Source organism: Phaseolus vulgaris, chromosome 2 (genome assembly GCF_000499845.2).
Source record: "Phaseolus vulgaris cultivar G19833 chromosome 2, P. vulgaris v2.0, whole genome shotgun sequence".
Lineage (NCBI taxonomy): Eukaryota > Viridiplantae > Streptophyta > Magnoliopsida > Fabales > Fabaceae > Phaseolus > Phaseolus vulgaris.
This window is the reverse complement of record NC_023758.2, coordinates 24521503-24549177: the sequence shown is the minus strand read 5'-3', so window position 1 is coordinate 24549177 and position 27675 is coordinate 24521503. Positions and strand designations below refer to the sequence as shown.

The 27675-nt window shown below is 39.0% G+C and overlaps 1 protein-coding gene across 1 annotated transcript; it reads left to right on the top strand.

Annotated features, from left to right (window-relative positions):
- The first annotated feature begins 6640 nt into the window (after positions 1-6640).
- Positions 6641-11511, top strand: LOC137811016 (isocitrate dehydrogenase [NAD] regulatory subunit 1, mitochondrial). Its single transcript, XM_068612564.1, has 4 exons — positions 6641-7287; positions 8410-8649; positions 10036-10114; positions 10947-11511. Exons 1-4 carry the CDS (start codon positions 6787-6789, stop codon positions 11219-11221), a joined length of 1095 nt encoding a protein of 364 aa, XP_068468665.1. The 5' UTR covers positions 6641-6786; the 3' UTR covers positions 11222-11511.
- Positions 11512-27675: the final 16164 nt, after the last annotated feature.

Here is a 27675-nt window from a genome sequence, read left to right as displayed (position 1 = left end):
TAATATTAATCGTGTTTTTTTTTTCTCTTGTACAATAGGCAGAACGACATCTTAATGGAAATAACTATGTTGAGTCCAAGGCTTTCGTCAACAATACCAACTTGTAAGAATGAAAGTTTCAGGACCGAACTGATAATAATCAAAATAATGGCTAGAAAATGTAGGAAAAAGGAAGATAAAAAAAAATCAAAGGAAGCAATGCAGTTCCTGTCACGAGATGAACTACATAGCTGAAAAATGTTACTTGAAGCATAAATTTTTTTTTAAATGAATGATGCAAAGGTAAAGAATTGTGTAAATCAAATGAAAATTGAAAACCATTCTCAACGATATGTAGAAGCGGAACAATTGAATCATACTGAGAACAAGCATGTTACTGAGTCTCTAACCTCATAACATATACAACAATTGTTGAAAATCTTGCATGAATCCAAAGACAAAGTAAAACAGATAAACACTATTGGTGAGTCCTCTACTATACAACATGATGAAAAAGATAAGAATTCTTCTTGGTTCCTTGACACGGGGGCCACGAATCACGATACATGCATAAAAAAATATTTTCGTTATTTTCCCAAAAATAAGCCACTGAAAATCAATTTACCAAATGGTACATGTGTTTTTGAAAATTATGCAAGAGCTATTAGAATTACAAAATGGCTTACCATTTATAATGTTCTCTACATTCCTGAATTCACATTGAATATTGTTTGATTTCAAAAGCTTATCAATTGTTCTAGTTTACCATGTTTATTTTCACATAAAAAATATCAGATACATGATATCCATACGTTGAAGTCAATTTGGCAAGCTAATCATTGATGGTCTATATCATATTGTTGGAGACTTGAATCCTATAAATTTTCATAAGAATCATGTTAATAATGTTTTCCAATTTCAAAACTCATGATATTGATATTTGGCATTTCAGACTTGGTCACCCCTTTAATAAGATCTTAGATTGTGTATGTAAAGAAAACTTGAACATTCACTACAATGATAAAAATATATATGATTTCTACTACTTTGTTAAACAACATATACTTAGTTTTTCGGATAGTGAATATGTTACATTTGATGTGTTTTATCTTATCCATATAGATATTTGGGGTCCCTTTGGGTACTTTCTTAAGATAGTTGATGACTTTTCATGACACACTTGGATATTCTTAAGAAAAGGTAAAAGAGAAACTATATCTCTTTTGAATAACTTTGTTATGTACGTGAAGAATCAATTTAACAAATCTATAACATATAATGATTTGAAATTTAATTATAAAATTATTTATAATGATTTTGGCATATTGCATCAAACTTTTGCATTGAAACTCCTCAACAGAACTATTGGGTGGAGAGGAAACATCAACACATTCTAAAAATTGCTAGGAGTATCATGTTTCACTATAATTTAACTAAACAATTTTGGTCATACTTTATATCTCATGTTGTGTATATAATAAATAGATGACCCTTTCCTATTATCAAATTCAAAATTTCGCATTAATTACTTTATAAACGTGTTCCTGATTTATCCCATAACAAACAATAGAGACAAGTTTAATTATAAAATTAGAAAATGTATTTTCGAGGTTTTAAACCAGGTGTTAAAGCCTATATTGTTATGTACATTAATTGTTTCTCTTACTTTCCTACTTTTGAACTCGTTTGATAATAAAATATTGTATTTAATTAATAAAAATAAATTAATTATATTTTTAGTTTTCAAATAAAACAATGATAATAAAATATAATAAATTTTATATTCTTGATGCAATTATTTTTTAAATATTTCTTTAAGTTTTACTCTTTTAACTTCTATACATAAAATAGAAAAAAATAGGAAGAAAAATATTCTGGTCATTTTTTTAACGTAGTACTTTTAAAAACTATGTTAATTTTTTACACATTTATATTTTAAAAAAAACTTGTATTACTAAATAATTTTATATTTTATGCATTTTTATTTTCAACATCTGTAATTAAAATCTAAGAAACAATAGATATAAATACTTTTTAATTTTTCTTTCAAAAATACAAAACTAAAGTTCTGATAAGAGAGTCTTATTCTAAGTCAAATTTAATATTTGAAAGTAAGAAATATTAAAATGATTTTTTTTTTACTTGAAAGGAAGGTTCTGTATGGTTTTAATTATATTTTTTTTTCAAGAAATTATATTAATATTTAACAGTTAAATATCGTATCATTTTTAATAGGTAAAATGCGTATTATTTAATATATTTTACATATAATTATTTTAAAATAAGATTTAAGAAATATGAACGGGTTATACTGATGGAAGAGAATTAGATAATTTCATACACAATGTTTAATCGGTTATTAAAAAAAATTAACAATATTTAATCGTACGTGTTAATATATGGTGCAAATTATAACTAAATATAAATAATAATAAAAATATACGTTTTAATTTCAATCAAATAAAAAAATTGGAATATTGACAAAATTTGAAATATATTTTTAAATAAGAAAGGTAAAGTATAGAAGATAAGTTTTTTTAATAAAAGTGATTGAAATTATAATATGTTATACATGTATATATAATTTATTACTGATTATAATTAATAGATTTACTGAGAAAGATAAACAGACATTCTATGCTGTTCAAAAATTAAAAACAAGTTAAAAAAAAGAGTATAAGATGAAAAATAAACTTAACTTTACTTACTCAATGTTCATTTCAATTTTCAAAAAATATTTACGTTATTTAACGTGAATAAATATCTTTTTTAAATTTGGTATATAACTTATTAATATAGATAGTGCGATTGAATATATATATAAATAAGTGTAATTTATAAAAAAAATAATAAAATTCAAAATTTTATACACTTCGAGTAAAAAAAATGGGATGTGTATTTTTTATATCCTAGTGAGAATTTATTGGATTTATCGTGCTTCTTGTCATTGGGCCGCTATCGCATCAACAAAAAATATTGTTCCACGCACGAGCATATCAAATTAAAAAATGTTCTTTACTATGATGGTTAGTTTGTTCCTTATAGGAATCAAGATTTTATTGAAGCCAAAATTCTTGAAATAATTTGTATGTTAGGGGCTTGCCCAATTGGGTAAGGGAAGGGGATCTTCGGAGACTTTTCAGTACACGAGGAATCTTGTTCAAGAAATCTGGCCAACCCTCCCTTAACCTCCTCCGCTTCCACATCGTGACGCTCCCGCTCACCCTGTCTAGTCTCTGACTCCTCACCGTCGGCGCCAAGATCCCATCTTCCTCTGACCACCTAATGTAGATCAAGAACATCAAGCTCACCCAAACCCCAGTCTACGACGACAAATTTCTTTTAATTTACAGCGTTGACAGGTTCTTCGACCGTGGCTTTCCGTTTATGAATCAAAGACTTATTTCTTTGGACCACATGGCCAGTACCTTTAATTCCTACCACCAAGCTATTCAAACCCTAAAAGTCGGTGGATACTCCATTTTTTAGGGTTTGAATCGCTTGGTGGAAGGAATAGAAGGCAATGGCGATCTGGTCGAAAGAAATAAGTCTTTCATTCATAAGCAGAAAGCCACAATCGAAAAAGTTGTCAATGCCGTAATCTAGAAGAAAGCCATCATCGTAGACTAGGGTTTGGGTGAACTTGATGTTCTTGATCGATGTTAGGTGGTCGGACGAAGATGGGATCTTGGCGCTGACGGTGAGGAATCGGAGACTAGACAGGGTGAGCGGGAGCGACGCGAGGTGGAAGCGAGGATGTCAAGGGAGGATTGGCCAAATTTCTTAAACAAGGTTCCCCGTGTATTGAAAAGCCGCCGATGATCCCCCTCCCTTACTTAATTTGGCAAACCCCTAACATACAAATTATTTCCAGAATTCTTGGCTTCAATAGAATCTTGACTCCTAGAAGGAACAAACTAACCATCATTGTAAAGAATATTTTTAGATTTGACATGCTCGTGCGTGTGACAATATTTTTGGGTGATCCGATAGCGGCCCGATGACAAGTGGCACGATAAGTCCAACAATCTCGCTAGCATATAAAAAGATATACACATCCCATTTTTTTACTTGAAGTGTATTAAATTTTGAATTTTATTATTTTTTGACAAATTATACTTTTATATATATATATATATATATATACAAAATCTGTGAAATATATAGTATTATGTTAATATCAAATTGCAATGATAAGGTTTATTTGTAAATCCCTAAAATAAACACACTAAGTCTCTAAACTCTCCTATTTCTCCATCTGCCATCTCTCCAATTTTCTTTCAATTCCAGAATAACCTTGAAGTACATAATAAAATTGGTCTAACAATTTTTTAAATTTTAAATTTAAATTTTGAATTTTTTTTTTGAAATTTGAAGTGTTTCAAAAAGGCTTTAGGATTTGAAAATTTGAAAATTTAAAAAATTTAAGTTTTTTGAAAAAATAGAAAATAACGCAATGCCCATAATAATGAAATAAAATCAAATATTGATATAAGGATAAAATAAGAAAAATACCAATCTTTACCTACACTCTTCCGTGAATGTAGAAGCGCATACAACTTTTTTTTTATGATGCAACACGCACCGAATCCGAATCCAGATTACACACCGCTCTTAACAATGTTCCTTCGCATTGAAACCTTGCGCTTGGGGGTAAGCACGACAATGATAGGAACACATAGGAAATAGTGCCTTGGGGTTCAATGTCTTCCTCTTTCTATGTTTTTCTAACTGAGTTTCTCTCACTGATCGAAGATTGTGAATAAGTAAATCAAATTAAAAGTAACCGTAAAACATGAGGAAATGAGAACATATTTTAGTCACTGTTTTGTATGATTTTATTTAAATCGATAAAATTGTATCGAAAGAACGTCTTATGATAAAGAACTTTCATCCCTTACCCTGTGACTCCTCTTGTTGAGTCCTTCTTATACCTCTAGTCACATGTTTCAATCACAACTTAAGAAAAATGTCAAATTAGTGTTTCACAAATTGAAATGCACGTAAAGAGAATTACCGTTGTTGTGATGGTGCCCGAAACTCCTTTTGTTAAGTTCTTCCCTCCATCTCGTCACAAACTTCAATTATAATTTCTTAAGAAAAAGGTCAAATTAAGGTTCCACAAAGATTAATCAAAACATAGGAAGAGAAAGAGAAGTGAGAATGAAAGTATGCTTTTACATGAAAAATGGTGGAAAGAGAAAAGAAAATGGGAAGTAGGGTACAGAAAAGAAAGTCGAAACGTGAGTTTATATTTAGATCCAATAGGGATTAAAGACTGCTTCTTAAATCAATTTGAAAATTATTTTTACATACATTTTTCATAAAATGTTTCAAATAAAAAATTTGTTTCCAATTTTTTTACCTAATATCTTTAAATTTTTTTGAAAATGTTAAAGTTTTGAAAATTTAAAAGTTTTGAAAAAATTTGAAAATTTTAAATTTTAAAATTTTGGAGAAATGACACAATGTTTATAATAATGAAATAAAATCAAATATTTATATAATTTTTTTTTCAGCAAAGAATTAACAAATAAAATAGAAGGGACACTTTAGGGGTGTCCCAACCCTTATACAAACCTACCAAAAAAAGTCAAGAACAACATAAACATATATCGATATTTTTATATACATAAACATAAACAAATATTTATATAATGATAAAATAGAAAAAAATAAGAAAGTTAAAGAGGAGAATCACTTTATATATCGATATAGATATACAATATACAAAATACAAAATTAAATGTTTCATAAATTTATTGAACAATTTCAAAAATATTAATTTATACTATTAATAATAACATATAATTATAAATAATGAAAATAATAAAATAAAATTATAATATTAACAACATATATATAGTTATATAAAATAACAAATATATATATAATAAATATTATTTTTATAATTTTTATTATATTAATAAATTTATTTCAAATTAACATAAAAATAATTTTTATTAAAAAATACAAGTAATTATAGATATTATATATTACAAAAATTTAATTAATTAAAACATATAAAAAAATATATCATAATTCATCATTCAAATATTTTTTAATAATAAAAATAAATTTATAAATTTACATTTTATATTTTACATCTTTAAAATAATTTACCTCACATATCCTCACACATCTTCCCAAATCCACTTTTCAATCCAAACAGAACATCAGTAAATAATATGAAAAAGATAAATACTATAACTTTTCAGAGAGGAAGATATGAAAAAAAATACAAAAAGGATAGTATCTTAGTTAAAAAAAAAAACAGTTACCAAAATTCATTAAAAAAAACACTTTTTTTTATTCAAAATTCATTATATTTTTTAAAGTTTTATATTAATAACAACAAATCAAAATTAATGATTAGCAATTTTAATGATGTAATTATTTTAATATAATTATGTTATTGTGTTATATAATTGTTTTTATTGAGTTATCAACTTAATTTTATTTCATATATTTTTTATTTGTAATTAAATAAAAGAAATAAAACTACATTACATGATATTTTTAAATTTATTTTACTGTGTATATAAAAATAGTTATAAAAGAAATAAAAGTATAGATTTAAAATCATAAATCTTAGTTATACATATATTATTTTAATCTATTTCCATCAAATAAATGAAACAAATAAATTAAACCTAAAAAAAAAATAGCGGACTATAATTTCCCTCCTTTATTCTTTCGTTTTGGTGCAGTGCTTTTTTACCTTTCCATGGCTTTTCGAATCACATAGTCACGTCACTGCTTCCAAAACCACACCCAATACTCCAAAACCCTAGCACGCCACCGTCGATGGCGACGACACGATCCGCGCCTCTCCTCAAGCATCTCCTGGCCCGCCTGAATCCGGTCCGATCCGTCACATACATGCCTCGACCCGGCGACGGCACCCCGCGGGCGGTGACGATGATCCCGGGCGACGGAATCGGTCCCCTAGTGACCGGCGCGGTGGAGCAGGTTATGGAGGCGATGCACGCGCCGCTGTACTTCGAGAAGTATGAGGTGTACGGCGACATGAAGGCGGTGCCGGCGGAGGTGCTGGAATCGGTGAGGAAGAACAAGGTATGTTTGAAGGGAGGGCTGGCGACGCCTATGGGCGGCGGTGTGAGCTCGCTGAACGTGCAGCTGAGGAAGGAGCTTGATCTCTACGCCTCGCTCGTTAACTGCTTCAACCTCCCTGGCCTTCCTACGCGCCACGATAACGTTGACATCGTCGTCATCAGGGAGAACACCGAAGGCGAGTACTCCGGCCTCGAACACGAGGTCGTTCCTGGCGTCGTCGAAAGCCTTAAGGTACTCGCGTTTGATCACCTTCGTTTCGTGTGTTTTCTCTGTGCTCTAACAAAACATTAGGCTCTAGCTTTTATCTCAATGCATTGAATTTTGAGAGAATGGAAAAAATGGAAGTGAGCTTTTGCCTATCGATTAATTAAATTATGAGCTGCTGTCTGTGGTTTGCCGCGTTGAATCGTGAGAATTTGCGTAGTTTCAATTCATGAATGGCTTAACCGAGCTGTCAGTGATTTGTGATTCGTGAGTATTGTTAAATGAAAACCTTAGTGCATTGCTTGCTATTGTAATTATATAAATAGATGTAGAGAAGGTAGAATGAATTTGAAAGAATTGCTCAAGGTGCTTGCAGTTTGTTTTAAAGATTATTGATGCTTTGGTTGTGGTTTATGGATGTTAGAGTACTCAACATATGCGTGGGACGTGAGGAATTTTTTTGACCTGATCTGTGACTTGTTTTGACTTGAACTGTGACTTGTTTTGACTTGAACTAGACCTGGGCTTTGAGAATTTTTGTACCAAGAAATTAATTAGGAAGTCTTGGGGTTGTTTGAAAAGATTTCAGGTGCCAAGTTGTTTAGCTCTGATCACCTCAGAAACAGTGAAGAGAATGCTGCTTGATTAAAATAGTATAATTAACTTATTTGTTTTAAGAGATAGGTCACCTTAGCTGAGCACCGTAGATAATAAACATGTTCTGTATCAAAGGGCAGTCAGTTGTATATATCACGGATTAATATCAACGACAATTGTTAGTCATCTGTAGAATGCCTCGTAAAATGCTAACAAAGAGGAGATAATTAGGGTTGTAATTGAGTTAATGGAGAATGATACTAATTTTATGTATTTGTTTTGTTTTAGTCCTTTGTATGAGTTGTGTGCGTGCTGCCCCGCTGTTAACATTTTCTTCAAGTTCTTAGCCTAAAGATTTTTGTTAATTTGTGAATGTGATCCAGATATTTCTTGATTTCTATGGGATTATTCTTGTAATAGACAAGTCATTTTCTCTTACGTTCTCTCTAGATTTTTTTCATGTAATATTTCAATGTATATCTCATTAAGTTACCTCCTTGCCATCGTGAGCTGAGAGTTTTATGTTTGTGCCTAATACTAATATTTTGTTAGGTAATAACAAAGTTCTGTTCAGAGCGCATTGCTAAATATGCTTTCGAGTATGCTTACCTAAATAATAGAAAGAAGGTGACTGCTGTGCACAAAGCAAACATTATGAAACTTGCAGATGGTTTATTCTTGGAATCTTGTCGAGAGGTTGCCACAAGGTATCCTAGTATCAAGTACAGTGAAATTATTGTAGACAACTGCTGCATGCAGCTTGTTTCAAAGCCTGAACAGTTTGATGTCATGGTATGTAAATTTACTATTTAATCTTGATTTTCAATTATTTATCAGCTTTTGATTAATTCACGGTGTAATTATGAGGATCAACCCGTTTGCTTTCAATATTTTTTTTTAAACTTTAGTATGGGCTAAGGTACTTTTATTGTGATTAGGGATGACAACTGGGGTGTGTGATTAGGTATGAAATTTATGTCCTACCTTAGTGGTACCTGTCCTTAATGTTCTAAATATTAAATAGATAATTTGTTTAAAAAAAATGAACATGGCAACATATGAGTCAACATGATATTATTAAGGATTCATTCTTAAAAGTACACATTGTTTTTATTCCGTATCATATATCAATATAGAAATATTAATTGCGTAAATATCAAAACACGAGTACTAAAGTTGAGTACTTACCATTGAGAGTTAAATATTCTTAGGTGAAAAAAAGTAACCAATACATAAAATATTAAGAAATAGTAGAAATAATGTGTATCCTATAAACTATTGGATTCAATGAAATTGAAGTTTGTTTTTCCTGAACTGCAACACACCATCTGAACAAAATTGTATAAAGAGAAACAACCTTAATCAAGGTTGTGTTAAGAAAGAAAATATATTGGGGATCTGAGAACAAGTCAAACAATTGAAAGAGAGAATAAAAAATTGTGTAGCGAAAGAAAGAAAGAATGATTTTCCAATTGAAACGAAAATAATGATCAAAGATAGATATGTTTTTTAGGTTGCCTAATAAATTATGAATATTTCAGTAATTTAAAACAAGGACGAGTATGAGAATAGAAAGGGAATAAAGCAGTTATTTACATACATCCCTACATCCAATTTAAAAAATCGGGTATTATCTATATCCCTACCTGGTCAATGCAAAGATTTATAGTCAAAATTGGAATGAGTTCGAATAATATCCACGAGGTGTATAATTATCTTTCCTAATTTTGTGTTTATATTTCCTTTCTATTTTGAGGTTTATTGCTATGGATTTGCCTTCTCTGTTTTGTTGTTCAATAGAAACTAGTTGATAAATGAGCAGCAACTGGAAAGACTGCAAAATAATTTATAAACAAAGCTGAGATATTACTGACGAATTGTATTTTTTTTTTCATTTTACTTGGCCTTTTCCCTGTTGCCTAGATCAAAGGGTATCTTAAGGCACATAAGAAACATTGGAAAAAGGGAAAGGAACATTATTTTGGCATATTGTCTTGGGAATAGTGATGATAACATCCTAAATTGTTAACGTTGATTGTTTCCTCATTTAATCTAATTTTATGAGAGGATTAGTATGAATATTTAATAATTTGATTTTTCCTGTGGGTAAGCATTAAGATGCATGCATAATACTGAAGAAGGATTTTGAAGTTCCCGAGTACTGTTTCCACATGTTAGGTAACCCCCAATCTTTATGGGAATCTTGTTGCAAATACGGCGGCAGGTATTGCTGGAGGCACCGGAGTCATGCCGGGAGGTATGATTTAGTTACTAGTATATTCTATGTTGGACCTCTAGAATTCTAATTTGATTATGTTGCTATTTTTCTTATTAAATAAGTCCTTGTCATTGTTGTTTTGAGATGTGTCTATGACTAATGTTCAGAATTGTTGAGTCTAGGTTCAGAGTTCACGAACTGTCAGAAGATTATTGTGGAAAAAACATGTGATGAAAGCTCTGCAAGTAAAATGTGTCCATTGAATTATAAATTGTGTATTCACTAGAAAGAAAAAATTAGAGGTCATAAAATTCAAACAGGAAGTTTATTTGCTTACCACAACATTCGGTTGCAGCAATAGAAGCAACTACTTCCATTGTGATTAGGGTAATGGAGTTGTCAAATGGTAGTGACAACTAACAGTAGCAGAGTCAGTGAATGGAGATGATCAGGGATGTGATAGATAGGGCTAGTGCGGCTGGTAGGAAGGAGAATTAAGTTTTAGGATAATATAGTTACCAAATGAAAGTTTTAAGAGTTAAATTCTAAGTCTAATTTAACCTTATAAAACAGATTTGTAAGTTGAAGTTTGCACTCAATTGTATAGTATTAACTGACCTTATTTTTAACTAATGTGAGATTTCCAACACACTTCTCTCATAAATGACAGTCTCCATCTGCTGACTCGCTACAGTTACTTTCATTGCTACTAACTATTGGAGATCTTATATTGATTAAAGATAAAATCATTTCATAGTATATAAGTAGGGACAAACCTCGTCTTCCAAGTAAGTCTTGTAATTAGGCTGAATAATACTCTCCTACTTGGATTAAGATGGAATATCTTAAATGAATGGCATGGCTTTTGCAGGTAATGTCGGGGCTGATCACGCAGTGTTCGAACAAGGTGCTTCAGCAGGAAATGTTGGTAATGATAAAGTAGTAGAACAACAGAAAGCCAACCCAGTGGCACTCCTTCTTTCGTCGGCCATGATGCTTAGACATCTTCAGTTTCCTGCATTTGCTGACCGATTGGAAACTGCCGTTAAAAAAGTGATTTTGGAGGGTAAATATCGGACGAAGGACCTTGGTGGCACAAGCACCACACAAGAGGTTGTTGATGCAGTGATAGATGCTTTAGATTGATTCATTTATTCGCTCATCTTCCAAATCAAGCCAGCCTCTTGTATTTTTGGCTCACTAATTTTATCAACATTTATTTGGCACCCTTTCAACTCCAAGTTGCCAAATTTTTGGTCTTCAATAATGATAATTACTCAACACACAAAACAAAACGATATGATAGGAATTTAATTATAGAATGTGATAACTAATGTCTATTTCACATTCCTTTTTAAACATTATTTTTATGTATTCTCTTATTTGAGAGATGTCTAAAATTAGTCATCAATCAAGTTGAATGATTTTTTTTCTCACGTTATGGTGATAAAAGAATGTTTATTTGTTATTATTAAAACTTGTTACTAGAGCTATTTATTATTTATAGCAAATTCCTTGCAAAACAATTTTACAGGTCCGGTAGTTTCACCAATGTTATAAAGTTTAATCAAATATTTATAGTTCTACTTTTCTTACATGTGCGATACACAAGTTTACAGGGTAAGAAATACTTCTATTTTTATCCTATAACGTTCACAGTTTATCAATAGCAATATGAAATTAAGCATGTGTTTTAGGGGTGGCTCTGTAGCGCAGACGGATTTGAGACTGTCACCCCGTTTAGTTCTGTGAGAGGGTGAGATTGAGTGGAAACATGGGTGGTTTTCGGATGCTCCAAATATGAAGAGAAAGGAGAGTAGCTAGAGAGGAAAACCACGTAAGATGTAATGTAATACTATTGTGCTCTTACTTTTTTTCACCTTACATAGTTTCATACATTGCCATTACCATCGCGCCCCATGCTTCTTCTTCTTCCTCTGCGGCTTCTCTTCTCACTGTCTCTTCTCTTGCACTGCTGCTTCAAATTTAGGTTTTAATATTAACTTGGGCTTCATTTTTTTTCACTATGGGTTTCAACTTTTTAAAAAAAATTACATTACTTTGTGTACCTGTGTGGATGTCAGGGCCAGAGTAATGTTGATCCACGTCGATACACACTTGTCTTCGTGCCAACAGCTACCTAATTCTCCAAGTCCTTCTTCCTTCCTACGCACGTTTGTCCGGTCGGCAGGGGTACCTGCGATTGCACTCCGACGCTCAAGTCAGTGCTAGTGTTTAGTTTAGTCTCTATGATATTATGAAAACGTACCTTTCCCCATTTCAAAAGTCCCTCTTGTAGGTTGACTTGGGCTTTGGTTGGTGTGGGCCAAGTAACCGATTCCTCAAGGCATGCGTAGTGGTCTATAGGTCATGTGTAGTGGTCTCCTGATATTAAGAGAGTGTTTCATGAAGTGTCTTTGACCCACTCAACGTTGGTTACAACCGTTTCTCTGCCACGTACTTATCGTATAGTGTTATTTAATACCTACCTCCGGTCATCCGGGGTCGACTGGTACACTTGCCCCCAGGCTCGAGGATGGGGGTAGCTGAAGAGTCGTATTGGATGGTTGATGTTTTTGAGACAATGCTTGATAGCTGGCACTATTAAATGCGTAGCAGAGATGTGACGTTTGGCAAAGCCATCGTTTTGCTGTGCACTGTTTCATCTGATGGCTTCAACGGTGGGGGTTTCATGTTGTTTCGAATGCCGAATGGGTTTAGCCATTGGATTATGTTTGATCCAATGGTGCTGGACGATTGATGGGGAAATTCTTCTCTCATCTCATTGCCTGTAAATAGGGCTTTGCTTTGTCATTTGAGGGTTTGCGCTTTCTTTGCTTTTGTAACAAATTTCATTGCTTGTTTCGAGTGCTAGGTTCTTCGTCGAGTCCACTTTCCTGCCCCATTTATCGTTGAGGTTAGTAATGCCGTCTTTTGCAAAGTCTTCTCATAGTGTAGATTCATCTTTGACTCATATTGCACCTGGTAGTGCGAGCCAATCCTCGGACGACCCAAGCTATGATTGGGTTGATCCGTCCGTTCTTAGGATCCCTACTAAGATTAGAACTGCTGATGATTTAGATAACTTTTTCTTTGAAAATAAGGATTTTCTAGAGTCCGATTGCCCGGCTAAAGCACTAGCTGCGGACGTTTGCGGCATAACCGACCGTGTGTGTCACGGTCGGGAAAATGCACCCCATGACTTCTTTTTTGTATATAACACACTCTTTTCCAATTTGCATGTAACACTTCCCTTCGATAACTTCACCATGGAGGTCCTTCGGATCCTCAACGTCGTGCCCACGCAATTGCATCCCAATTCGTGGGTGATCCTTCAAGCCTTTCGTATATTGTGTCGTATTTTCAAACTCACCCCTATCCCCGATTCATTTTTGTATTATTATAACACGCATCCGAGTACTCTTGTGGGTTAGCTGTCCTTATCCAGTCGGCCGGGGAATGTGCACTTCACTGCCTATACCACCTCATACAAAAATTTCAAAGACTATTACTTCAAAGTATTTGTTGAGCTGGATGGCCGGGATCTCTTTTATAACGCCAATGGGACGACTAGATTTTCTTTCCATTGGACGGAAAAACCCACTCAGCTTGGGAGTCGGCCATGGAAATCACTGTCTCCCTTTGACAAAGAGATATTATTGATCTTTGATCAATTGTCGTGTAGACTTCCCACTCGAGAATTGATAGCTCTGTATGGATTGTCTACAAAATGGGCGGATTTAAATGGTATGTGAATTTTCTTGTCTTTAGTCGTTCGGATGCTAAGTTAATGGGGTTTAATTTTACACGTTTTTTTGCAGAAATTGTTCTGAAGATGGATCCGGGTTTGAGCAAGTTTATGAAAAGTTTGAAGAGGCAAGCGGACGATCGTAAGATCTCCAGTATAGCTAGGATTTTGCCCCCACCCGTTGTCGCAAAGGTGGTGCCGGCCGAGACTACTATCGCTACTCCGGTCGTGAGTAAGAATAGGGGGCGTCCCTCTAAAGCACAAAAGTTAGAGACGGGCACGTCGTCTAGCAAGTCAGTCAGTATGCTGGGCTTGGGACTAAGAGTCACTCCCACAGTGCAGTATGAGCTCCTGCCAGAGGACGAAGGGATATTGGCTGCCATTCCCACCTTGGATTTGATCGAAGAGATGGTTGAACTCCAGTGTCAGGCGACAGTGGTAAGTAGGGCCATTGGAGATGAGTTAAAGAGGGTCGAGTCGGTCGTGATTCCAAAACTGAGAACCAGACTCGACGACTCGACCCTTTCTTTGAAAAGGGCTTTGCAAGCCGTTGACAAATGCCGGGAGGAAAAAGAGAAGGAGAAACAGTTGGCTAAAGAAGAACATGAGGCTCTGAAAGCTACACTTGCTAAAGTGATGGCCGAACAGGACCAACTGACGAAGGAGAAAACTGAGATAACGGCTGAGAAAGATTCCCTCAACTCCCAAATTGAGTAGTACCAGGGGTACATGCTACGTATTAACGAGGAAAGCTTTAATCAAGGCGTTCGTCAGGTAGCATTCTTTCATGGTGTGCCGGCCGAGGACTCACGATATGACCTGGGTATGGATGTGGTGAACGACCAATTGGTGCCACTTAGAGGAGATGATGCTGATGATGCCGACCAAGTTATGGTAAACCTGGCAGTAGAAGCCTCCCAACCAGACGAAACCATTGAAATCATTTGAGTTTGAATTCACCTGGACCTGGGGTGTGGGCTTAAAACAGTTTTATTTTCGCCTTTACTTTAATTGTGTTTGAACAATCGCCTGTACGTTCTTTCTTTTATATAACTATGCTTTTCTTCCTGTACGAATGGTATGAATGATGTAGTTTCTGACCAAACGCTTCGGTTAATTAATTAATAATTAACATCATTAACTTCTGACCAAAATAGGTAAATAACGTTTAAGTTATAACTATGACCGAACGCTTCAGTTAATTAATTAATAATTAACATTATTAATTTCTAATCAAAATTGGTGAATAACGTGTAAGTTATAATTCTGACCGAACGCTTCGGTTAATTAACTAATAATTAGCATTATTAATTTCTGACCAAAATAGGTGAATAACGATTAAGTTATGATTCTGACCGAACGCTTCGGTTAATTAATTAACATTATTAATTTCTGACCAAAATAGGTGAATAACGATTAAGTTATGATTATGACCGAACGCTTCGGTTAATTAATTAACATTATTAATTTCTGACCAAAATAGGTGAATAGTGATTCTGACCGAACCGCTTGGTTAATTAATTAATAATTATGATTATTAATTAATGACCTGAATAGGTGAATAACGACTAGTTATGATTCTGACCGAACGCCTCGGTTAATTAATTAACATTATTAATTTCTGACCATGATTAGTGAATGCTCTATAGAGACAGATTTTTTAAAGTGCCTCGTTAAAACCTTCTCGGCCGAAAATCCTCCTTAGGGATAAAATGACCGAGCGAAGAAAGACTGCACGAACTTTATTTATCAGCTGTAATAGAATTTGAGATGCGTGGCATTCCACGTTCTCGATACAGATTTTCCTGACAAATGTTCTAAGTAATATGCCAATCCGGTCGCTGTGTCGGCAATGCAGAAGGGTCCTTCCCAGTTACTTGAAAACTTTTCGCAGTCCTTCCGAGCGTCATTGCGCATGCGTCAGACTAAGTTTCCTTTTTGAAAACTTCGTGGCTTCACCTTCAAGTTATACCTTCTTATCGCCCGTATCTTGCATGCTTCTTCTCGTATCCTGCACTTGTCCCTCAACTCGTTGATGAGGTCGAGGCCGACCAATAGACTCTCTTTATTTAGGTCCAAATCTAACTTTTGGCGACATAGTGAGGGCTCGCCTATCTCGACCGGAATCATGGCTTCGGTGCCATACGTCAGACTGAAGGGCGTTTCTTCAGTTGTTGACTGTGGGGTACACCGGTAGGCCCACAGGACTTCCAAAAGTTCTTTGGTCCAAATTCCTTTAGTTGGATCAAGTCTTTTCTTAAGCTTGTTGAGGATGACTTTATTGGCAGCCTCAGCTTGACCGTTGGTTTGCGGATGCTCGACCAAGCTTGTAATATGTTTGATGCTGAGTTTTTCATAGAATTATGCTAACCCTCGTTCGGTGAATTGTCGATCGTTATCTGTGATAATAACTTGAGGTAGACCAAACCTGCATACAATATTCTTCCATACGAACCTCGGTCGGTGATGGCCGTCAAAGGTTCGGCCTCGATCCACTTGGTGAAGTAATCGATGCCGACCATTGTCCCTTGCCAGGTGCGAAGGGTCCAATGATATCCATTCCCCACTTCACGAATGGTCAGGGAGATAGGATGTAATGTAAGTTTTCTGGTTTTTGATGTGACAGGGTGCCAAACTCTTGGCATTTCAAGCATTTCTGGACGTACTCGGTGCAATCCCCTTGCACGGCCGGCCAGTAGTATTCGGCTTGCAGTATTTTGGTAGCCATAATTCGAGCTCCAAAATGGGTCCCACATACCCCTTAGTGCAATTCAGTCATCACGTAAGTGACTTGTTCAGGGTCAAGACACTTTGGGAGTGGACGAGAGTATCCTCTCCTATAGAGATCTTGGTCAATGAGTATGTGTCGTGCGACCTGTTGTTTCATCGTTTTTTCCAGGTGCGAGTCACATACTCCTTTTGTCAAGTATTGTTTGATGGGGGTCATCCAGTTAGGTTGAGTGTCGGTCGCCATGCATTCTTCAGCTCCAACACTTGGCTTGATCAGAGTCACGTGTATGACCGACCGATGAACTCCCTTCTGTTTGACGGTGGCTAGCCTTGAGAGAGCGTCTGCTCGGGTATTATTCTCCCTTTGAACGTGTTGGAATGAGATTTCCTTAAATCTGCTTAAGAGATTTTTTACAAAATGAAAATACTGTTGAAGCAAGGTTTCTCTTACCTCATACTCTTCTATAAGTTGTCCAATGACTAGGCGGGAGTCACTTTTACAAATTAGAGCAATTATTTCTAATTCGATTGCCAGGTGAAGACCGACAATTATAGCTTCATACTCGACTTGGTTGTTTGAAGTTTTGAACTCGAACTTCATGGCCTGTTCAATAACAATCTCACCCTGTCCTTCCAGCACAACTCCTGCTCCGCACGAACGATTGTTCGAGGAACCGTCTACGTACAATGTCCATCTGGATTCCCCTTCTTCGGTCGAGCGGGGAGTGAGCTCTGTTGCGAAATCGGCAAGGGCCTGAGATTTAATGGTCCCCCTGGGTTGGTATTCGATATGGAACTCTGATAGTTCGATCGTCCAACTTATCATTCGTCCGGCTAAATCAGGTTTAGTGAGGATCTTCATAATGGGATAGTTAGTTTTAACTATGACTCGATGATTTTGGAAATACATCCGCATCCGTCGTGCAGTGATGACTAAAGCCAATGCGACTTTTTCAACCATTTGGTATCGGACTTCTGCACCATGCAATACTCGGCAAACAAAATATATCGGTCGTTCCTTTGCTTCTATTTCCTGTAAAAGGACAAAACTTACTGCTTCGTTGGAGACAGCGAGATATACTATGATGGGCTCGCCTGTGTTCGGTTTTTGGATAACCGAAGAGGATGCTAGAAATGCCTTAAGCTGGAGGAAATTATGTTCACATTCGCCTGTCCATTCAAACTTGGTTGTCTTCTTTAATAGCTTAATGATGGGTCTCGTTCGTTCGGCAAGCTTAGGTACGAACCGAGACAACGAAGTAAGGCGACCGATCAATCGTTGAATTTCTTTGAGCCCGCTGGGACTTCTCATTTCTGTAATAGCCTTGCACTTCTCAGGATTTGCTTCTATGCCCCGATGGGTGAGCATGAAACCTAAGAATTTTCCACCTTCCACGCCGAATGTACACTTTTTTGGGGTTTAAGCGCCTGCGATATTTACGCAAGGCTTGAAAAACTTCTTTCAAATCTGAGATATGTTGTTCGCACGAGTCTAACTTAACAACAATATCGTCAACATATACCTCTACGTTCCGTCCGATCATGTCATGAAAGACATAGTCCATTAGGCGCTGATAGGTGGCTCCATCATTGTTTAGGCCGAACGGCATGACCTCATAGAAGAAATTGTTGGAGTTTGTTCTAAATGCTTTTTTTTCTCTGTCGTGATGGTGCATCTGAATCTGGTTATATCCTGAGTATGCATAGAGGAAACTTAAGATATGGTGTCCGACCGCGCCGTCGAACAGTTGGTCAATGGTAGGTAAAGGATATGAATCCTTCAGACATGCTTTGTTAAGATCCGTATAGTCTACACACATTCTCCATTTGCCATTTGACTTCTTGACCATTACCACGTTGGCCAACCATGTTGTGTAGCGGGCTTTCTGAATGAAGCCAGCTTGCACCAGTTTATCAGTTTCTTCTCGTGCGGCCTTGCGCCGCTCTTCACCCAATTTTCTTTTCTTCTGAGCGATCAACCTGACTTCTTTATAAACGGACAAGCGATGAGTGATAACATCAGATTTTGCTCCTGGCATATCTGCAGCAGTCCAAGCAAAAAGGTCAGCATTTTTTGTTAGTGTCTTACCGATTGGTTCTCGGTCGTCCTGCTTGAGGGACGTTCCCATGTGTGTTTTGTGATCTTTGTCACGAAGGAATATGGGTTGAAGGTCTTCCCCAGCCTCTATGCGAGGATCGTCCAACCGGGGATCTAGGTCAACGAGAGCAACCAAGTGCCTTCTAGAACCTCTTTCTCTAGAACACCTTTCTGGTGACCCACCTCTTCGACTTGGAGATCGGTTGTTCGTTGTGGTATAGAGTCGTCTAGTTGGCTCGACTTTCAGGCTGGCTACATAACATTCTCGTGCTATTTTCTGATCTACATGCACTGTTGCGATATCTCCATTGACGGAAGGGAATTTCATGGCCAGATGAGGGGTCGAAACAATAGCTTTCAACCTGTAGATGGATGGACGACCGAGCAAGATATTGTAGGATGTATCGGCATTGACCAACAGGTATCGTATGTTGATAGTTTTACTGAGGCAGTCATCACCGAAAGTAGTGAATAAGTCAATATATCCCCTTGTATCTACCCTTTCTCCCGAAAATCCAACTATTTGTTCGTTATAAGGTTGTATTTCTGCCTCTGAAATCTCCATTTTCTTAAATGTTTCCCAATAAAGGATGTCGACCGAACTACCTTGGTCCACAAAAACTTTGGCAATTGCGAACTTGACAATTTCCACGGTTATGACCATGGGATTGTCCTGAGCAGGGTCAATCGCGGTAAAGTCGTTGTCCGTGAACGTGATTGGTGGTATGTGCGATCGGCGATGTCTGGAGGCCGAATGGACGGACTGAATCGCCCTCAAGTGTTTCTTCCTTGCTGAATTGGAGCACCCTCCACTTGCGAAACCGCCTGTTATATAATTAACCTCTTGGGGAGGTACGCTGAGCGACACTGGTCCGGCAATCGTGTTGATAACTTCACGAACTTTCTGCTTGGTTCGGCTTCTACGTTCAGGGCTTTCACTTTGAGGTCTTGTTCGTCTGACCGGACTTTCGCTTTGTTTTCTTCTATTTGTGCGACGATGGTCGTCGCGGTTTCGGTCGTCTCTTCGTCTAGAACGTTCCCTATCTCGAGAATAATCAACGTCGCACTGGGGCGATCGAGGTGTAGACAAGATTGTCTTTACAAACTTGCGAAGATGGCCGGCATGAACAAGTTCTTCTATTTTATCCTTCAACGCTTGACAACCTTCAGTCGTATGACCGTAGTTGCGGTGATATTGGCAACGCTTAGCTGTATCGACATTGGGAGGTGTCTATGTTTGCTTTAATGCCGGGATCAATTCAGTTTGGAAGGCCTCGTCCAAAATCTTCTCTCTAGGTACGATCAACGATGTATAATTGTGGAAGCGTGGGCCTCTATTAGAGCGATACCGGTCTCGAGCGGCCGTTACCATTGGAGGGTGAGTTCCCTTGTTCCTTTCTGTATTTTCCACATGTGTCTTCCTGTGATAGTCAACATGTTCTTCAATGTGCATGAATTTTGTTGCCTTGGTTCTTAACTCATCCATGCTGTACAGTGGTCGTTTGATAAGACTTTCTGTAAACCGTCCAGGCTGTATGGCCGAAACCAAGTGGTGCATTGCTATATCCGGATTCAAATTCCGTATTCCCATACAAACCTTGTTGAACCTGTCCATAAAAGATCTCAAGGACTCGCCTATTTCTTGCTTGACGTTAAGGAGAGACATGGAGGACGTCCGATGGGGTCTACTCGTGGCATATTGAGTAGTGAATTTTAGTTACAAAACGTCAAAGCTAGCGATGGAGTTAGTCGGAAGGTCAGTAAACCATCCGAGATGTCCTTCTCTGAGTGACGTGGGAAAGACTTTGCACCACACCGTTTGATCAACCGTGTACAGAGTCGTCAGCGTTTCGAAAATATTAAAGTGCTCGTCCGGATCGGTGGAACCACCATAAAGGTTCATGGTTAGACCTCTCCATTTGTTAGGGAGAGGCGTAGAGATGATGTCATCTGTGAAGGGATGGCCCCATGGGTTTGCTACTCTGCTTGGGATAACGTGTTTAACGCTTTGATGGGTTTGATGGACGAGTGATGTATGAGGTACCATTTGGGTCAACACTTTTGTCCCATATTGATGTGGTGGTGGTGTGGGTGCACGTGAGTGTCCCTCTCGTTCAGATTGTTCGAGTCGTTCTAGCAATCTTTTATTTTGCTCCTTTAACTGAGCCATTTCTTCTGCTTGTCGTTGTCACTCCTCTTCTTGTTTCCGCCTCTCTTCCTCATGACGCAATTGGTCTCTAACTCCTTTTTGAAGCAACTTCTGCATCTGAGTTTGGAGGGTTTGGAGCATCATCATATGTTCTTCTGCTGTGTTATCATTGTTGGTGTTGTTCACTGCTGAAACCATCTCTGCTTGCTGGATTCCTTGGCTATGGGAAGAGTGATTACCCGAGCCCCACGGTGGGCGCCAATTGTACCTGTGTGGATGTCAAGGCCAGAGTAATGTTGATCCACGTCGATACACATTTGTCTTCGTGCCAGCAACTACCTAATTCACCAAGTCCTTCTTCCTTCCTATGCGCGTTCGTCCGGTCGGCGGGGTACCTGCGATTGCACTCTGACACTCAAGTCAGTGCTATAGTCTCTATGATATTATGTAAACATACCTTTCCCCCTTTCAGAAGTCCCTCTTGTAGGTTGACTTGGGTTTTGGTTGGTGTGGGTCAAGTAACCGGTTCCTCAAGGCATGCGTAATGGTCTCTAGGTCATCTGTAGTGGTCTCCTAATATTAAGGGAGTGCTTCTCAAAGTGTCTTTGACCCACTCAACGTTGGTTACAACCATTGCTCTGCCACATACTTATCATATTGTGTTATTTAATACTTACCTTCGATCTTCCGGAGCCGACCGGTACACTTTGTTTCTTCCTTTCTTCCTGTAACCCTTTATATTCTTATATCACCCTTATAATTTAAAAAGTAATAAGTTTTATATTATATATTTTGACAACTATGTTTTAAATATCCATTTAATTTTTAAAATACATTAATTTTGTTAATAATAATAATGAAAATTATTATTATTAATAATTTTGTATATATATATATATAACATAATTTAAAGAATCATAAATAATATTAAAATTATCTAAATAAATTTACTTAAATAATAAAATTAATTTAAATTAATAAAATGGAAAATAATAAAATTATACTTACATTTAAAATTATATATAATTATTTCTTTGAACTTTACATTTTTTCTTTTATTTATAAATAAAATTTTAAATTATTTTAATTAACTAAAATATGTACAAAATTGATAATTTTTTATTCTTATCTTATATACAAGAAACATAAATAATATTAAAATTATCTTAATAAAATAGAAAATAATAAAATTATTTAAATATACAAATTATTTATTTATTTCTTTGAATTTTAAATTATTTTTTCTTTTATTTATAATTAAAACTTTAATTTCTTTTAATTAAATATAATGTGTACAAAATTAATTATCATTTATTTCTTTTTTTTTTATATACAAGAGTAAATTTGTAATGTTACAATTTACATAATTAAAAATAATTCAAAATATCCTTACAGTCATCACATCACTGACATATTTGAATAAACTTTCCTCACACATTCACTCTAACATACCTAAATTCAAATACCCTCAACTTTCTTCACAAATCTTCACACTTCCACTCTCCCACACCCTCAACTTTCCACTCCCTCATTCCCTCTAATCCAAACATAGCATAAACGTTTTTATTTTATTTTTTTTATTTTATATATATTAAGGCTAGTATATACTTTAGGAAGTGAATTATCGTGACTTATTTAGGGACATAAATATTAAATAATTTATTTAGTACTTGGTAAAAAAATAATCGTTTAAAATAAGAATGATTGTAAATGTTAAAAATATTATGTCAATTACATCTTTAATATAATCGTTTATCTCTTGTTAAAGAATGATATTTTCAAAATATTATGTATCTTTAAAAGAATATGCTTCATGCTAATATTAAGTAAATCTGAAATTTATTAAAAAAAAAAGTGAATAAATAAATTAAACGACATTAATATTTAAAAAATTATTGAAACTCGAAATTACTTTATGCCAATATTATACGTACATAAACAATATTAAATATAGATACAAAAATTGAATAAATATATATTATTCCAAATATTGTATTTATCCATATTTGTAAGAATAAATTTATTATTAACAAGCGAATTATTAAATGACTATTATGTTAATATGTATTTTTACTTCTTCATATAAGATCTGTAAATAATACATTTTTCTATTGTAAAGGTATGGGCGAGGCCGAGGTCCACCTGGCTGACCGAGGCCGAGCCTACTTGACCGAAATCAGGGGAACCTGGCTGAAACTCAAGAGATGTGACCGAGATGCCGAGGCCGATGGCTCACCCGGCCGAGACCTTAGAATACTTGGGCGAGACCACTGGGATTTGGCCGATGGCTGACCCATACCATGGGAACTTGGCTGACGGCCGACCCCTACTACAGTTAACACTCAAACCAAGATCAATGAAGTTAATCCGTCATTAAGAATTAGGTAATGCTACCCTAAGCGGTATCCACCTCGATAAACGGGCCCAACAAGGTAGGCCCATTAGAATAATATAAATAGCACGCATCCCAAGGAGTAAGGTATGTCATTTATTACTGTTCACCTACCTGAGAGCTGACCACCCGCTTTACTGATTTGAGCGTCGGAGTGCCTTCGCAGGTACCCCCACCATCCGGTGTTCATCCGAGGCCGAGTGTCGAAGGAGAAGCAGGAGGAAGAGAAGAATCTGAACTCACCACCCAGTCACCTGACCGACCGAAGGAAGGAGAAGAAGACTTCAATAGTTCTCTAGGTCCCATCTCCCTAGCAGGAACAATTGGCGCCCACCGTGGGGCCGAGGGAAACTAGCTGAAGGAAAAAAGTAGATGGTCTCAACCAGAAGCATGGAGAGAATGACCGAAGCCGACCAGACGGTGCTGCTGCTATCTCTCCAGAGAGAGATGGCCGAGATGAGAAGGAAGACCGAGGAGGCTTCTCAGAAAAACGAGCAAGAGCTGCAAGTCCTCCGTAGGGAGAACAAAGAGATGAAGAAGAAGCTGGGGGAGGGAGGACCCTCCGTCATACCGACGAATGTTGTCGGCAAGTCATACACCTCTCCCCCCGACCCAGATGTGGCTGAAGGGACGAGAGGCCGACCTCCTCCTCGAGACACCGAGATGGGCGACGAGTCGTGCCTAATGAGGTCCCCCCGAACGATCCTAATGGCCGACCCGAACCGCCGACATCCTTTTACCAACACCATCATCGAAGTCCCACTGCCTGAGAAGTGGAAGGGTTTCAACCGAGACCGATATGACGGGTCGACCGACCCGGACGAGCATATGGACGCCTACACCACCCATATAAGTCTCTACACCTCGGACGATGCCATGTTGTGCCGAGTGTTTCCCACATCCTTGAAGGGCGCAACCTTTAGTTGGTTCACCAAGCTTTCACCCAACTCCATCGATAGCTTTGCCACGCTCGTAGCAAAGTTTGAAACTCAGTTTGCGACCAGCCGGCCGCACCACCTAACCTCCATCACCCTGGTAGGCATCCGCAAGGAGAAGGGAGAGTCGCTGAGAACTTTTGTGGATAGGTTCAGTAAAGTGGCAATGAGCATCCAGAATCTGAGTCCGGACGTTGCCATGCACCACATGCTGACGACCCTGCGTCCGGGGCCCTTTGTCGACAACCTGTGCATGCAGCCGACCGACAGCTTGGACGAGCTGAGAAAGAGAGCTGCTAAGTACATGCAACTGGAAGAGCTAAGAGAATTTCGTAACCAGGCCCGTGCTGAGGCCGGTGGGGAGAAAAACAAGGAAGAAAAGGATCGCCAAGGGTGGCCGAGTCAAAGAAATGACCGACGCCGGGACAACCGAGACTGACCGATCCGGTTCTCGAGGTACACACCCCTGACGACCGAGAGGAGGAGGATTCTGGACGAGGCCCTCAACGCCGAGTTGATACCTCCCCCAAGAAAGGTGGCCAACCCAAATAATGCCGATCGAAGGAAGCAGTGTCGGTACCACCAAAACACCGGACACTCAACCGACGAGTGTCAGGCCCTTAAGGATAAGATCGAGGAACTTATCCAGGCTGGGCATCTCCGCCGTTTCGTCAGGAATGGCTGAGACACACCCGGCCGGGCGGATCCACCCAAGCGGACGAGGTCACCTCAACGCGGCCGAAATGACCAAGATAACAGAGGCAACCGATAACCCGCGAGAGCCGACCCCACTCGAAGAGACGATCCCCCAGGGAGGCCGATAGGAGAGGTAACCGAGAGGTTATCAACACTATAGCCGGCGGCTTCGTCGGGGGAGGAAGCACGAACAACGCCTGGAAGAAACACCTCCAGGCGGTACACCAGGTAAACACAGGGGCATTCCGACCGAGGATGCCACCCATCACGTTCACGAACGAGGACTTTAAGGGTGTAGACTACCGTCAGCAGGACGACCCGATGGTGATAGCGGTCGACATAGACCGATTCACCATACGGAAGACACTTGTGGACTAAGGAAGTTCGGTAGACATCCTCTACTGGAAAACCTTCAAGGCTACGAGGATGGCCGAGGCCGAGATGATGCCATACGACGACCACGTGGTAGGATTCTCGGGCCAGAGGGTGGGTACCAAGGGTTACATCGAGTTGTACACCATCTTCGGAGAGGGGAAGAACACCAGGACCATCAAAATCCGATACCTGGTCATCGACGCCAACACCTCCTACAACATCCTGCTTGGTCGACGATCCATCAACCGGCTAATGGTCATAGTGTCAACCCCTCACCTCGCAATGAAATTCCCTTCGAGGACAAAGGACATTCTCACAGTCCACGTAGACCAGAAAGAAGCACGAGAGTGCTACACCGAGAGCCTCCGGGTGGAGCCTTTAAGGCCCGACACCTCTCCCCTCAAGGTGAGAAAGTCCTCCTGAAAGGACTGCAACCCCAGGAAGGATCGGCCGAGGATGGTCCAGCCAACCGTGGCACTAGTAGACCTCGACCCCCGGGCGACCGAGGACAGGCTAGAGGCGAGAGAGGAGCTGAGGAGAGTCCCCCTCCTCGACGAAGAGCACAGCACGGTTGAAAAAGAATATCGACATGTTCGCATGGACGCTGACCGACGTGCCGGGGGTGAGCCCGGATGTCATCACCCATCGACTGTCAATATTCAAGGAAGCCCGCCCGATCTCCCAAAAGAAGAGGGACTTGGGCGACGAAAAGCTCCTGTCGGCCGGGTTCATAAGGGAGGCCCGATGCACGACATGGTTGGCCAACGTCGTCATGGTCACCAAACCGAATGGTAACTGGAGGATGTGCGTCAACTATAGAAACATCAACAGCGCATGTCCGAAGCGCACCTACCCCCTCCCGAACATGGACCGACTGGTGGACGGGGGGCAGCCGACCACAAAATTATGAGCTTCTTGGACGTTTACTCTGGCTATAACCAGATAAGCATGCACCCGAGGGACAAGGAGAAAACGACCTTCATGACGGCCGACGCCAACTACTATTACGAGGTCATGCCATTCGGCCTCAAGAGCGCAGGGGTGACCTACCAGCGCCTCATGGACAAAATCTTCAAAGGCTTAATTGGCCGGGCGGTAGAAGTGTACGTGGACGACATAGTCGTGAAGTTCGACTCGTTTGATCAACATCTGAAGGATTCGGACGAGGTCTCCAGGGCCTTAAGGGGAGTCAACATGAAGCTCAACCCCGAAAAATGTACCTTCGGGGTTGAGGGAGGGAAGTTCCTAGGCTTCATGCTCACCCACCGGGGGATAGAGGCCAACCCCGACAAATGTCAGGCCATACTCAACATGAGAAGTCCGAACAGTGTGAGGGAGGTACAACAGCTCCTAGGGCGGCTGACCGCCCTCTCCCGGTTCGTCCCCCGTTTGGCCGAGAGGACGAGGCCGATGGTCCAGCTGCTCCGAAAGGGCAAAAAATTCGCCTGGGACGACCAATACGAGGAAATCTTCAAACAGTTCAATGAGTTCCTCACATCCCCGGCCGTCATCCAGAAGCCGAGACCCGTCCACCCTATCCTTGTATATCTAGCAGTCTCGGAGGAAGCAGTCAGCGCTGCCCTGGTACAAGAGACCGAGGGCGAGGAACGACCGGTGTACTTCGTCAGCTGAACCCTCCACTCGGCCGAGACCAGGTACCAGATGATAGAGAAGGTGGCCCTCGCCCTAGTCCTCACAGCAAGACGGATGCGCCCCTACTTCCAAAATCACTCCATAACTGTAAGAACTGACTACCCTATTTTTAAAATTTTGTCTAAACCGGACCTTGCAGGGAGGATGATAGGATGGTCAGTCAAACTCTCCGAATTCGACATACGCTACGAGCCGAGGGGCGCCATCAAGTCTCAATGCCTGGCCGACTTCTCGGTCGAGCTAACACCACTACCCACCCTCTGGGGCAGGTGGACGCTCTATGTGGACGGCTCCTCAAATAAAACAACCTGTGGGCGGGAGTCGTCCTGGAGCGTCCGGGTGACCTCTTCCTGGAACAAGCTCTCCAATTTGGATTCCGGGCGACCAATAACCAGGCCGAGTACGAGGCCTTGCTTGCTGGGCTGAACCTAGCCTACGACATGGGAGCACGCGAAGTGACATGCAAAAGCGACTCCCGGGTGATGGTCGGCCAAGTCATTGGGGAGTTCGAAGTTAAAGAACCTCTGCTGCATCGATACTACCACGCGGCCAAAAATAGAATCGCCCGCTTCAGCAAAGCACCCTTGGAACATATACCAAGGGAGGACAACAAAAGGGCCGACATCCTGTCCAAACTATCGGTTACCAAGAAGAAGAGCCACCAGAGGTCAGTCATACAAATATGGCTAAGACACCCTAGTGTGACTGAGGCCGAGGCCGAGTGTCTGGCTATAGAAGAGGCCGAGGCCGACAACTGGATGACACCAGTCATCCAATACCTAACGGTCGGCACATGTAAGGCTGACCAAGAAAAGGCGATGAAG